The sequence below is a fragment of the Fistularia commersonii genome, chromosome 7, assembly GCF_037954325.1.
Source record: "Fistularia commersonii isolate RoL2024-O1a breed Wild chromosome 7, RoL_Fcom_v1.0, whole genome shotgun sequence".
Taxonomy (NCBI): Eukaryota; Metazoa; Chordata; class Actinopteri; order Syngnathiformes; family Fistulariidae; genus Fistularia; species Fistularia commersonii.
The window spans coordinates 3,899,318-3,913,025 of NC_141290.1; the positions used below are offsets into that span (position 1 = coordinate 3,899,318).

The window sequence follows — 13,708 nt, forward strand, 5'->3', positions numbered from 1 at the left end:
AATACAAGAAGTGACAACTACAATTTTTTTTAGAGGAAGCAGAAGAACATGAGCAATAGAACGGGAACCAACCTACATTGCCCAACTGTGGGGATGATGGAGTGAGTGGTTGTATGCCTCTATACGTGACTGAAGGATCAACCGGGGACCTTTGCTCAATGGCAACTGGGAGTAGCTCAAGCCCTCTCACTCCTGAGTGCAGGATAAGCAGTGTAGATTGTGAATAAAGAAAGAAATCAAGCTTCTCCCAGGTGACTACTCCCATCAACACTGCCCTGATATTGCAACTGTTTCCCTTCCAACGACTGAAATCCTTTTCTGAAGTCTTTGGGATTAGACTGATACTATTGGTTAATTCCATCTTGCTCTGCATATGTAGTTCTTAGAAGAAGGAAATGGCATTTCTGTACCCCAAGGCTCCTGTCTTGTACCCATCCTCTTCTGTCCATAGAAGCAATAGAATCGCCACTGTAACAACTCAATTTATTTTAAACCAGATGAAATTTTGTTTGTTCTCCAATGATCTTTCCCTGAAAGTTCAACAGGACTGATTATTTTCCTTTTTTTTTACTGTGGTTTGAACAAAGGTCAGCCAAACCTCTTGGAGATATCACAACAACCAACAGCTGAATTCTGGACGCAGTCAACTTTTATAAATACCTTAGTATTTGCTTCGATAATACACACTCTCCCAGCATCTGTTACATATTCATTCAAAATAAAAACCAAGTCTTGGAACTGTAATTCTTTTTTTACTCATATTGTGTACCAAATGTCTATTTTAAAATTTATTTGATCATAGTGATGTAATTAATGCTTTGCACCATTTGGCAAGTGGGCTCACAACAAATGCTCCCCATTAAAACGTTTAACTCTGATGCACACGCATCTGTGAATTGGCCATCTTTACGCACTTGAGCAATCAATTAGTCAACTAATCCCTCCAGGGTTTGGCTCCCTGTGTGATAAACTTGATGAGACGGGCATCTGCACCCATCCTTGTTCGGTGAATTAGCAGGTGGAAGGAGTTAGGGGAAGATGTGGAACTGGACGAGCAGCCCCCCCGCGGAGTGTACCGCCAATGATCTCAGTGTCATGTCAAGAAAATTAAGTTAAAACATGGGTTAGGGTTCACTTTAAAAAGGAGTAACTGTTCAAATATCTTTGCACCTCCCTTCCCGGTTACTTATTTAATAGTTAAGCGGCTGGATCGGCCAAACGAAACAGTATCTTATCTTTAACGCTTAGGGCATTGGATGCATTGCAGCAAGCGGACTCGCTTTAAATTAGCAGTTCACAATTTATGTCGATGTATTGTGCATTGGTGAACTGGGTTAATGCAATAAAGATTTTTTTGGGGGGGTTATCTTTACTTATCCCCGCGCCCTCAAATAAAAAACTAAAAGGGGCTGTTTAAAAAATGAACAAATAAACAAAAAATAATCTCAAAAGAGACCGAGATATAAGTCTTGGGAGACATGGCTGGAATGGGTGAGTGATCAAGTAAAAAGGTCTTTGAAATAAGAATATAACTTGAATATCCAAGGGGAAAAAAAACAAAACATCTGCAGATTAGCTGGAAATCCACTGTTGGAGTCTGGCACAAGTTAACATTGTGTATAAAATACTTTTATGAAGTAAGTGCTCTAATGCTATGAAGAATAATGGCAGTATCCCATTCCATATCATAGTAAAACCAACTGATTATTCATTATGAAATATCCCTGTGCCACATTGTGAAATTTTTGGCCTTGAAAATATTTACAGAGAGCATTACTCATCGACGAACGATTGCTATTCCTGCAAAGTTACTCCGTCCCAATGGTAAATTCAAGCTGGTGTCAGTGAGACATTATTAAATGCTAAAACTTAAAATAAATTTGACCTATTTTGACAGAAATGAATGAGCTGAAGACACTGATGCACGTTCCCCTCTGTGCTCCCCCCGGCTGCTCCCCGTGCTTAACAATTCTTGTAATGACCACCGCTGTGTCGCTTTTTCATCCCTAAAGTTTCAGGGCGCGTGCAGTTGCTAGAACACCGCCGCGGCAGGAGGATTAATCCTGCTATTAACGACGGCGGGGTGGTTAATGGTGCTGAAAAGGAGATTCTGGCGCCTCTGCTACGCCATCCTCAGCCGAGTGATAACCCCAAAATAAACTCAGGGAAAAGCTTAGGGGGGCTTGAATACTCATGATTCGCTTGTTTGTTCGCTTGACGATGGAAAAACACTTGCGTGGACCGAAGTTAGCCGGGGTTGTTTGTTTTCGACAACGTGCAAACCAAACGCGGATGGAGGCTGGAACCCGGAGGCGTTTTCCACCGTAACATAACCCCGATAAACAAGACAAACACCGGCCGCTTTGTCCCTGAGGCACTTTCACTCGTCATGGGGTGATCGTCGACGCCTCGCTATAAAGGAGTGAGCAAAAACTCAATATCAGCGAAAAAGATGGCAAGAGTCAATAAGAGCCCGGATGAAATATGAATGTGAAATGGCCGCAATGCGTGCGATCGGATTGAATCCCAGCAAAACAAACGTCTTGGATGTGCCTGGTTGTTTTTTGTTGTTTTGAAGGTCTACATGTGGGGTGGACGGGGTTGACATGAACTGTCCCACAGTCCCTCCCACTGGGTCTGGCATTCAGGTACAGCTCCCTCCCTCCCTCTATAAAGCCTCTCATGTTTGCAGTGTAAACTTCAGACCTCAACTCACTGTAAAGTCTTTACAGCCTTTAGGCTGGGGGGGTGAGGAAGGAGAAGAAGAAGAAGAAGAAGAAGAAGAAAAGGCAGCTCACCAGCACACAACACGCTTGGATGTGCACCATAAATCCTGTTTGTCACATCACAAGATAGAGCTAGAGGTGAGTGACTTTTTTTTCTGATATTTAAAACTGTGCTCAGTGGCTGCAGTGAAGTGTAGTAAAGATGAGATTTTTAAAAGGATACTTCATGTTTTAAAATTAGTACTGTGAAGGCTCTTTTCCTTTATTCCTTAAAGACTTTTCTTCTGCGATGCATCAATATCGATTTAAAAAAAATGCACCAAGTGTTTTCAAGCTGTGTTAAGCTTCGAGCATGAAAACAGCAGTGAGGTGTGAGCCCCAAAATCAATCACCGGACATTGCATGGCACAAGTCCAGGGCTGAAAACCCCGGGGATCATTTCTTTTTTTCTTTTTTTTTAACATGTCTCACTTGCAGCCTCCGGTCGAAATGAGATTAGTGCTGCGCACCATCATCTGCGGCTGCGTTTTCACCGCCATGCTGCCACCGGTGAGGGGTGCTGCGGGGGACCTGAACCCAAGTCTGAAAAAGAGGTGAGTTGCCTGATGACACCGGCTCGGAGGGAACATTGTGTTCAGTCTTGCCGCACAGATCAGGTGCATGCGTGCAGGGAATTTAACCTTTCGCATCAAGTTCTGTCTAGTTTTTTGTTTTTTTTCTTGAAATGAAAAAAGTCCTGGGCGGGAAATCAGCAGATGGGCTTTTCCTGGCTGCAGCAGAAACAACAACCTGATATATAAGTTATTACCCCACATGTGCTCCCCTTCATCTGCGATTAGGTTTTATAAGTGAATAAATCAGCCCTTGCAGATTTACAGCCTGCGCGGTTTTCCCTCACCCAACTGTATTGCAGCAGCAGGGCTCCAACTGATAATTATTCTCGATTAGCGACAATAAGGTACTTATTGAATGGGTTGAACGGCAAAAAAAGATCTTTCGGCATTTGCCAAATAAAGATGGTATAAGTTAAGCATCCGCAACCAAGAGAGTCATAAAACATCATACTGGATGCAAGGGTTTTACAAGAAGATTCTCAAAGTGTGGCTCAACCTAACTGACCATAAGTTGGAGATTCATTCAATAGAAGAGAACCTAGTAAGATGACTGTTACACCCTGAGGGATGAATTGACGAGTTTTGTTTTTTTCCCGTGCTATGTCCAACTGCAGGTTCAGGATGTGGCTGCAGAATTCTAAGCAGAGAGACGCGGCCGGTGTCGCCCACGTCGGGCCACAGCTCAGCGGAAACGCCCGAGCGCCGCCATCCAGGTATGAATGAAGTGCTACCAGCGCGGGCTGCATGAGTGACGAGAAAGTTCATAGAGATTGGTCTTGAAAAATTAGAATTACAAGAGAAAAGAAAGCGTCCATGGAAACACAGCGTGTTGCTTTTTCCTACAGCCCCGGGATAAATATCCGAGCCAAGAGATCGCCGTCGCCCAGAGCGGCGGGCTGCGCCCTGTTCACATGCACGTACCATGTCCTGCTCGAGAAGGTGCACAGGATTGCCATGACCCCGCCTAAACCCAAGCCCACGGCCCCCCCGGATAAGTTGGGCGCCAATGGATACGGGCGCCGGCGCCGCTCCCTCCCGGACGCCACCCGGCCCGCCCTGGATACGGACCTACAGAGGCGGGGCTCTGAGGCCGGTCAGCGAGTCCACACACACAAACTCACATGCACTGAGGCCTAAAGACCATGAAAAGACAGCGAAGAATCCATGTTGGGGTTATTTGCTCACAGCAGATGAAGCTAAGTCCTCTTCGTTTTTTGTTTTTTTTCCCCCCTCCCAGATTTACACACAGCTCAGGATAAAAGCTGATATTTCAATAATAGATGGCGTGCTAGCGCGCTTTACATGCAGGCTTCGGTGTGTCTAAACAAGGGTGAGCTTTGTGGATGAAACGTGAAAAAAGGGAAAAAAAAAAAAAAAAATCGGACCTTCGGGACCTGACAAGAATGTCTGTGTCTTCCTCAGCTTCCAAAATGAGCTTGGCAGGTGACATTAGAAGCCAATTCCTGAAGAGTGAAATCCCGAGAGCCAAGGAGGAGCCAAGGCCGGGACGGTGTTTTTTTTTTCCCTTCCGTAACGGGACAGACGTTACTCGCCCCTGAACTGTCTGTCAGGATCCCCTCCCCGCAGGAAGAGAATCCAATGGACTGCTTGCAAGCGTGCAATTTACGAAAATATTTACCGAGCATATTCAGTTAATGTAATTATCCGCTTGTGTCCGCAGACAAAAATATAAAAGTTAACCTCATATTTAATCATATAATACAACTATTTTTTATACAGCCTAAAAATACATGCTTAAACGTCTTGATTTGTAACTTCAGTGAAGTATTTCACGTATTCTCATTGTTTTGATTCCGTATTCCTTATGTTTTACGTGAGGTTGTTTTATACCAACTGCCTTATTAGTATCCTTTGTACTTGTAATAGGGGGGAGGATTTAAGGGGCATTCTTTTTGGAACAGCTAATTCCTGGAAACGCTCAAGTCCAGCGATGGAGGAGGAGGTGGGGGGGATGCAGATAATTCTTCGGAGGCCGCGTAGTGGGACTGAGAAACATTTGCTGCTACCCCGGGAGGGGGACCCGTCCGCTGGGAAGAGTTGTGCTGCCATCTAGTTTCGTGCAGGGCGAGGTGGATGAACTGGGACCGAGCTGCTTTTAATAACCGGCGCAGCGTTGACTAGGTGGCGAGGTGGGGTGGTGCGGTGGCGCGGTGGGAGGGGGTTCACATCCTCCAGCTCTTCCTGCTGTTGGTGTTCATCTACGTCTTTTTTTTTTATACGGTTACACTTCCCAGTTTACTTTGGTGTCAGCAGTAAACGAGGAACTCAAAAGGCAGTACTTGAATTTTACCAGTTGTCCCAGCAGTACGTAAAATGCCTGTGTGTCATCATGTGATAAAATGTGTTGTAAGAAAAAAAAAAAAAAAACTGAAGTTGTGCATGCCATTATAAATAAAACAATTAAAAAAATAAATAACTAATAATAATAATGATATGTTTATCAGCTGTGCTGTCTCAAAATGTGAAATTAAACACGACTTGTTTTCTAAACCTTGTGTAACCGCAGCATTTCGACATTATTTTCTTGGCAAACGAACAAATTTTTCCTGTTCTAACTGGTGACAGACAATGCGCCGCACTCCTTGATATATTGGGAATTTGACCGGAGAGCGCAGTCATGCTGCCCTCGAAAACTACACAAAAACTCAGTGTTACCTCAGCGGAGAAGCCTCCCCTGCTCAATCACAAAATTAATGGCGGATGTCGGACTGTGAAATAAAAATAGTCAGCGGCGTTAAATCAAAGCAATTGTCAGTTTTTCTGCCTCTGAAAGAACAAAAGAACAAAATTTGACTAGCAATGGATGTCGATGCGTCAGTCTCCCTGCATATATGGAAGGAAGGGCGTCATTATTGTGCTCTCTTCAGGTTAAGTTTAATGTGTTTGATGTTTGATACACACACACACACACACATATATATATATATATATATATATATATATATATATATATATATACACACATATATATAAAAACTGTGTCGGCAAAAACAGTTATGTACAACTCTTGGAATTTTCCCAATAAATATTTTGAACAGATTTGATCTCTTCACTACAAACACACCATGGGATGAGGTGGTTTAACACATTTTTAGCAAATGCACAACAACATAAAAAAATATTAAAAAAATCATCACAGCCAGGGTATCCCTCCACCCTGCAGTGACAAGCTGCATATTAACTTAATTTGGAACAAGTCATTCACGGCTAAGACTTTAAGACCCATTTTAAATGCAAATAACCCAGAATAGTTTGCACGTACTTGGCCTCAGAGATAGGTAATGCTTGGTATTAAAAATGTGGATTATTCCTAATTCGTACCAGTCTGTATTGATTCAAATCTAACCTGAAACAGATGTTTCAATTCACACAGGAAAGTGAAATATAATCATAGAGTTGTTCATCAAGTCGGACGCAACCGCACTGGATCTTTCTTATTCCAAGTGAAAAAACATGTTATCCAGAAAGTCTGTAGCTTTCAGAGTTCAGGACTGCCAAAAAATACCACTCTGATGTTATGTAAGAAATAGTGTTTACAAATGCTTTGTTTTACATTCATTCATTCATTCGCCTTACCGCTTATCGTGCTCTAAAGTTCACGAGGGTCCGGAGCCTATCGCAGAGGTTCTCTCCGGACCGGTCAATCACGGGGCCGGATATGGAGACAAGCAAGAAGTCACTCTCTCATTCACACATCGTATATTGACATAGCCATTCATTTACTCACTCAGAAGTCATTTCGAACCACGCGCCCTTCACCCTCTCATTCACATGTCAGGCACTTTTGACCATTCACCCTCTCATTCATGTCATATAGAGACGTTCTCCCATTCACTTTCATTCAAAGGTCATATAGACACACAACCATTCGGTGTCTCATTCACTCGTCCTAAAGAGACAAACCGTTCACCCTCTCATTCACACATCACAGACATGCAACCATTCACTCTCAGTGTCAACTAGGAAATTCCGGAAGAAACTCGGAATGTAGCTGGTAATCAGCGTCTTCAGAACATGTGGGTTTCATCTTTGTCAAATCCGCCGCCTACTCGTGCCTGATGGAAATCTGGTCTGCGTTTTTGGCGATTTTCGCTGACGCGGTTCCTCGCGATTGTCAGCAAAAGTTGTTTGACGCTTGCCCCGGACGTCGGTTTAACGAAATGTGGTTTACGTAGAGCTGCGGGAGTCGAGCTTGGGTCCCGAATCATTTATAGGGGTGTCTTTCAGCATTTTGTTTGTTTTGATTTTTGGTCGCCACGGTTACTTCGACAATGACAGACTGATGCGGTTTACTCGTAGCTGCAGAGGGACTGGCCCACTGGAATACGAATACGGTCTCTACTAGTGCACAGTACGTATGTAACAACCGAACCCTGAGGTTGTCAGCACAAAATAAATATCGAAACAAACACACACTCGCAAAAAAAGATTCTGCCCACTTTTGAGTAGGTGTGCTGTTGTATGAGGCCGTGTGGCGCTGTCCCAGGTTCTGAACGGAGCGGGGCAGGGATAAAATCTCCTGACAACGCTCTTTTTCAGCCTTAATTGGTTTCAGCCGGGTTCTGTGTTTTTCTGTTTTAGCCACTCGCCAAACGCTTAGGGCAAGGACGTGGAGATCCGCTCACGTAGGGGGTTGAAGATCACTGCGCATGCTGAGCGAAGGGATCGGGTATCATCTCGCTGAGAAGTGGTCACCTGAGCGTGGGCGAGAATATACTTAATGCCTGCTTTGGTAATAATTCCAAACAAGTTGCTTATTATATAGCACTGTTTACGGTGCTACTTTACAGTCGGAGCATTTCGCGAAACATGGAACCGGCAGAAAAATGAAAAAAATGTAGGTCACATCCTGGAAACATTCCTGTTTCGTATTACGGCCGTGACACACAAACACGCTAAAAAAGACGATATAGTGAATAGTTGGCCTCTGGTCAAAGCGGCATGATATTCCCGCAGGATGAGTAAATGTGAGCGGAGATAAGCGTTGCAAGATGTTAGCCTGCTTTTTGAAAACAGCGCGTGCTGCATCAAGAATCTACGTTGCTACTTTACATTCAATTCTTGTTTTTTAAGGGTCCAGTGATGAAGTCGAAAATAATTACTACAATCATGACTAAATACTAAGCACCATTTTTGACAATACTTGTATGCAACAGCTTCAAATCAACACACCGAAGGATTTCAGAGGTATTGAAACACAGCGTAATACTATGAACTATGTAGGAGGTGGAGCACTCCAGTCCAGAGCCATGAGAAAAATGTCATTTCCATTCGCTGTCCAGATGGTTGCGTCATACATCACGTCTGCAGAGTAAAACAGCAACACGGGGTTTGAAGCGGCACGAACACATCGCAGAAATTCACCTGCTATAAACCTGGAAAGATTTCAGTGTCATGAAAAACTGCTTTGTATGGTTTAGAGCTGGTCACTTTATTCGATATTATACTCAAAAAACATACCTGATAAAAGCCCAGTTTTGATCACATTTAAGAATCTCTTTGTGAGCTTTTTAATTCTTTCCCCCACATGGTTTCCCTGTGATTACCCTATTATTCAAGATTCTTCAATTATTCATTTACCCATTAATTATCTATACCGCTTATCCCACACAATCCTGCAAGGGGCAGGTTCCCCCAGAATGGTCGATCAAAGGGCCACTTAAAGAGATATACAACCATTCACTCACTCATTCACAAGTCAAATAAACATACAGTCATTCATTCTCATTTAAGAATCATATGGAGAATAAAACCATTCACTCATTTAGAACCTTATAAAAACATACAACCATTCAGTCAATTCAGTCACCATTCAACTCTTATAGAGACATACAAACATTCACCCTCTCATTCACACTTTATAGGCAACTGTTCACTTGCTCAATCACATATCAGATATACAACCATTCGCAAGTCATAAAGAGGCTGTTTCAAGAGTGAGATTCGAAAATATAAAAAAAAAAAAAAAAACATTCATTGCAGAGGGGTTTTCTGTAAACTTTCCAGCCCAAACAGCATAATTCAGCAAAAAAAACTGAAATAGGGACTGACTGTTGTTACATTATCAACATCTGCGTCCCAGGAACTTTATTTAAAGGGATTATGTTTGGGTTTAATGGCTAAAATGCCTTTTTTACTTTACAAAGGTCCCACTAAAAGAGAACCAAGCCGTGTCTTCAGTCTAATGGACCACAAACCACACCTCTTTGGTCGGTGTGGTTTGCAGAGAAGAGTGAAGGCGGTTCCACTCCAGTGGCGGGTTCACTTGTTTTACGGTTCAAGGAAAACAAAAATGTAAACAATTATAATGACGCCAGCTGGATAGTGATATTTGGGCTACTAGAGATAGAGGTGATTAGTGGGGTGTGGCCAGTCAATAAAAAGTTCAAATACTTTTGAGAAGCGATCGTCATCTGTCAAACTCAATACTGATAAGCGAAGATGACAGAAACGTCTAAATCTGCTGCCATCAGGGGACAAACACTGGGACACCAGTGTCTTGAGCTGAACCGCACCTCCATGTAAACACATTTACCAAACACCGGGCCCGACTGTCAGAGCTCTTGAGAAGTGACGGTCTGCTGACATCCTAAACAAACCAGGGGCGGGTGGGCGGGTCTGTGCAACCATCGGGGCTTTGAAAACTCCGGTATGTACTGCTGAATGCATAGACTTCCCCTAAGTACACAGATAGCAACTGACTTCCTGAATCTCACCATCATGACGCAGGGAGCTTGATGGCTTTCCTGGTTAGCCCGGTAGACACGCCCAGGGAGCAAAGCAGCAGAGAGAAGCTCTGACACTGGACTCTGTGAGTACTCTTGTTTTCACTCCTTCCCTGATGGACTTTTCTTTGGAACTATCATTCTTTGTCATGCTCGGGGTTCAAAATTGAATTGAACTGTAGAAATTGAGTGTGCTTACGCGGGTTGAGTGAGTTTACTTCTGTGCAACTGATGTATTTATTCTTCTCTTACATGAAAGATGAGCCACTTTAGGTACAACCTGTAAATAGAACTACAGATGCACTTAAAACTACTCTAAACTTTGAGGAGAAAAAAAACCTTTTGTTGCATGTTGCATTGAGGCTGAAGTGAATCTTGTGAAACACAGAAGTGTGTTGACTGGTTGCTGCAAAAAGGTCGTGTCAACTCCTCTCTGGCTTAACAGAAGCTCACATTAAACTTGATAAAGAAACTTACAAATTTTTTTTTTCTTAATCAAAAATTTCTGTGTATTATTACTGTGTTTCAATATTTTTAACCGGGGGGGGGGGGGGGGGGGGGGCTTTATTTTGTAGGTGGAAATGTGTTTGGTTGAAAAACAAATTTTTTGTTAAATCTAGACTAATTCTGACAAAACATTAAGTTTTATCTCCAGACTTTTTTAAGCCCTGAGGTGAATTTGCTAAAAATAGCAGGGAAGTGGTCAGCTATATCGACATACGTCCACGCGGTTTCGCGTCCTCCCCAACCTCAGGTTCACTGACGACTGTGCATTTCCTGAAGGTGTGAATGACAGGGTGAATGGTCTATACATGGCCCTGTGATCGACAGGTGGCCGGCTCAGGTTGAACCTTTGAATATGCAGTATAGCCATGAATGACTGAATACAAGCAAAGTGAATGCAGTCACACACGCAGTTTGTTTGTCGGTTAAAACTGCAAGAAGCAAGTGGTTTCTGTTTTCTATCCCATCTCTCATGCTGTCTCTCATGCATCTCTCTGCTGTCATAAAAAGACAGCACATGCATCCTTCAGATATCTGTGGTGTTTGTTGTCGTTGAGGCATCAGAGTATGCGGACAGTGGTCATGAAACAGAGTGTAGCGATTGTATTGGGACCCGAAAGACTGCACATTCCATCGTCGGAGAGAGAGGGAGGAGGTGTCCAGGCGTTTCTTCGCAGATCCAAACGCGTAGACATGCCTTTTAAAGGAAGGGTTGCTGAAGGACTGGCCAGAGATAAGCTGAGACCTTCAGACCCTCCCAGAAAGAATAATAGGAGTCAAAAAGCCCCCGCCCCCCTTGCAGGAATACACTTGCCACAGCTTTTAGCCCACAGTACCGTATGTAAACATTCATGTTAGAAATGTCAATCTGTTACATGCTCAGAATAATATCATTACATCGCTGAGTGGTTGGAAGAGTCCTAGCTTCCTCTCCTTTTGGTTTTCCCACAGTCTGATGTAAACAGACCAGTCACGAGACGTCGCCTCAGGTGAGTCGGGTCCAACGCAAGGACACGGCTGGAAATGCCCGATGTGGTATTTCATCAGTTTTTCTTATGAACGCATGAGAAAACCGCAGTTTCTGTCACAGTGGGCTTTCGTGATCCGGATGACTTATTTACATTAAATAATGCACCTTTTTTCAACCGTGCTCAGTTCATGTATCTTATTTCTGTGTCTGTTGCTTCAAATGAGCCACAGACAGCACGTGGACTCAGTAAGCGTGGGGCCTCCTTATAGTTCTTGTCGTTCTATGTTTAGTTCTGCAGTCCGATTACGTACAGGTTTTTCGAGGCAGCGACGTTGATAAATCACAGCTGGCAGCACTGGTTTAGGGTAACGCAGTGTGTCTGGTAACACACACACACACACACACACGCAGGCACACATGCACACATGCACACACACCCACACACTGAAATATAAAAGGGAGAGTGAAATGAAGTTCACCAGCCAGTCAGGTGACTATTTCAAATCCAAATTAATCCAGGGGATTTGTATGCAAATCTGCAAAAATAAAGGTGAGCGCCATGATTCTCTGGCAGGGCTGCAGCTAGCATGAGCTGTTAAACTGGGCTAACCAGCGACACACACTCGAAGCCTATGGATAACTCTGCACTACAAGTTAAATACTGATCGTCCCTGAATGACATGGGACTGTTAACAGATGAAAACCAACAATCTCTGTGTGAGAACTTCACACAATTGCTGAACATCTTCCGGTATTTAGTAGCAGCAGGTCCTCTGTTTACCTTCTTTTCTGTGCTCTGTTCCGCCTGATGCTACTCTATCGTGTGTCCCTTTACCCCCACTGGTCATAGATCATGCCAGTTTTGAAACGAAGGGAGGAATACTTTAATTTTTTTTTCTGTCACTTCCTGAGGCTGAGGGTGATACTGAGCTAGTAAATGTACCATGATGATCACATGCTGATCATGAGGACTTTTCTGGCAAAAACTTGTTTCTTTATCATAAGAGGATCACGCTTCGAGTCATTTCCAAAATCTGATAAAAACAAAAATGATGAAAACAAACGAGGGCTGTAAAAGTTGAATCGCTCGTTGTGTAAACAGAATAACAATGCATAGCGTGAAATGAAATCTGAGTTTAATATTGGTCATTTTTCTGCTTCATGATGTTAAATGTCTGACTGCTGCCACAAAAATGAAGACGGAGCATAACGGGAAGCGATGCCAATGTGAGCAAAATCAGACGTGATAGTAACCCATAGCAACCGAAAGAGAAGCAACAGATGCCTTTCATTTGGCTCACAGAGCAGACGACCGGTCGGGACATCTGGGTTTGACCCCCTACCTCTGACAACCTGCACGCATGCGTTTTAAAGCTCACTCTCCACTGAAAGCACACGGTCCATCCGACTCAGCACTCGAAGCCAGGACAGATTCATACTCTGCCTTTGCATTTCTCCCAAACCATACATTGAATTTTCGACATTCAATCAAATCGTTTGTTGGAAAACCACTGAAATCCAGTTCATGTATTGACCTTTCCTGCACTCACTGACCTTGATGTGTTCAGTTTGCTTGAACCGCCGGGGCTGTCAACCCTCCTGGCCCTTGATTCATTGGGTATCGGACTCACCGCTGTAGGAAAAGGTCAAAGGTCATCGCCGACATCTATGTGGCCCCTCGCACACCTCTGACCGCAGACTCTGCCGCGGCAAGCACGATACATTGGCCAGATGAGCGGTTGAAATCCCTCGGTCGGATCTCTGACCCCCGCGACACGTGCGCGTCAGTCCCATCTGGGAGGTCCGGACTATTCAAACAACGGGCTCAATTTTATTTTTTATGACCGTCTGACAGTTTTGACTGAGAGATCGTCTCTGAGACAGGTTTCTGCTCATTGAAATAGTTCACATGGGAGCAAATAACCATGCCAAAAGATCCTATATCAACTATCATGTACCCTAGTCAGCAGAAGCCAGTTGATATACCACTTGAATAGTAGCAATCTTTCAATAGAGTCTCAGGGTAAAACCAGTTCTATTACTTGAATAACAGAATATTAGCGATGGAACATCAAAAGGGCTGACTCTACCAGCTAAGTCAGACATCACCAATCAATTACCTCCAAAGTAATTTCATTTATAATTTGT

The 13,708-nt window shown here is 43.5% G+C and overlaps 1 protein-coding gene across 2 annotated transcripts; it reads left to right on the top strand.

Moving 5' to 3' along the window:
• The first annotated feature begins 2,728 nt into the window (after window positions 1–2,728).
• On the top strand, window positions 2,729–6,248 carry admb (adrenomedullin b). Of its 2 annotated transcripts, none has more exons than XR_015106318.1 (5): window positions 2,729–2,864; window positions 3,204–3,319; window positions 3,955–4,053; window positions 4,186–4,670; window positions 4,763–4,895. XR_015106318.1 is itself a non-coding variant. In XM_086148764.1 (5 exons), exons 2-5 carry the CDS (start codon window positions 3,216–3,218, stop codon window positions 4,897–4,899), a joined length of 588 nt encoding a protein of 195 aa, XP_086004890.1. In that variant the 5' UTR covers window positions 2,729–2,864; window positions 3,204–3,215; the 3' UTR covers window positions 4,900–6,248. The 2 variants fall into 2 exon arrangements, 1 of the variants encoding a protein (XP_086004890.1); XM_086148764.1 differs by having other exon boundaries at window positions 4,186–4,433; window positions 4,763–6,248.
• The last annotated feature ends 7,460 nt before the right edge of the window (window positions 6,249–13,708 follow it).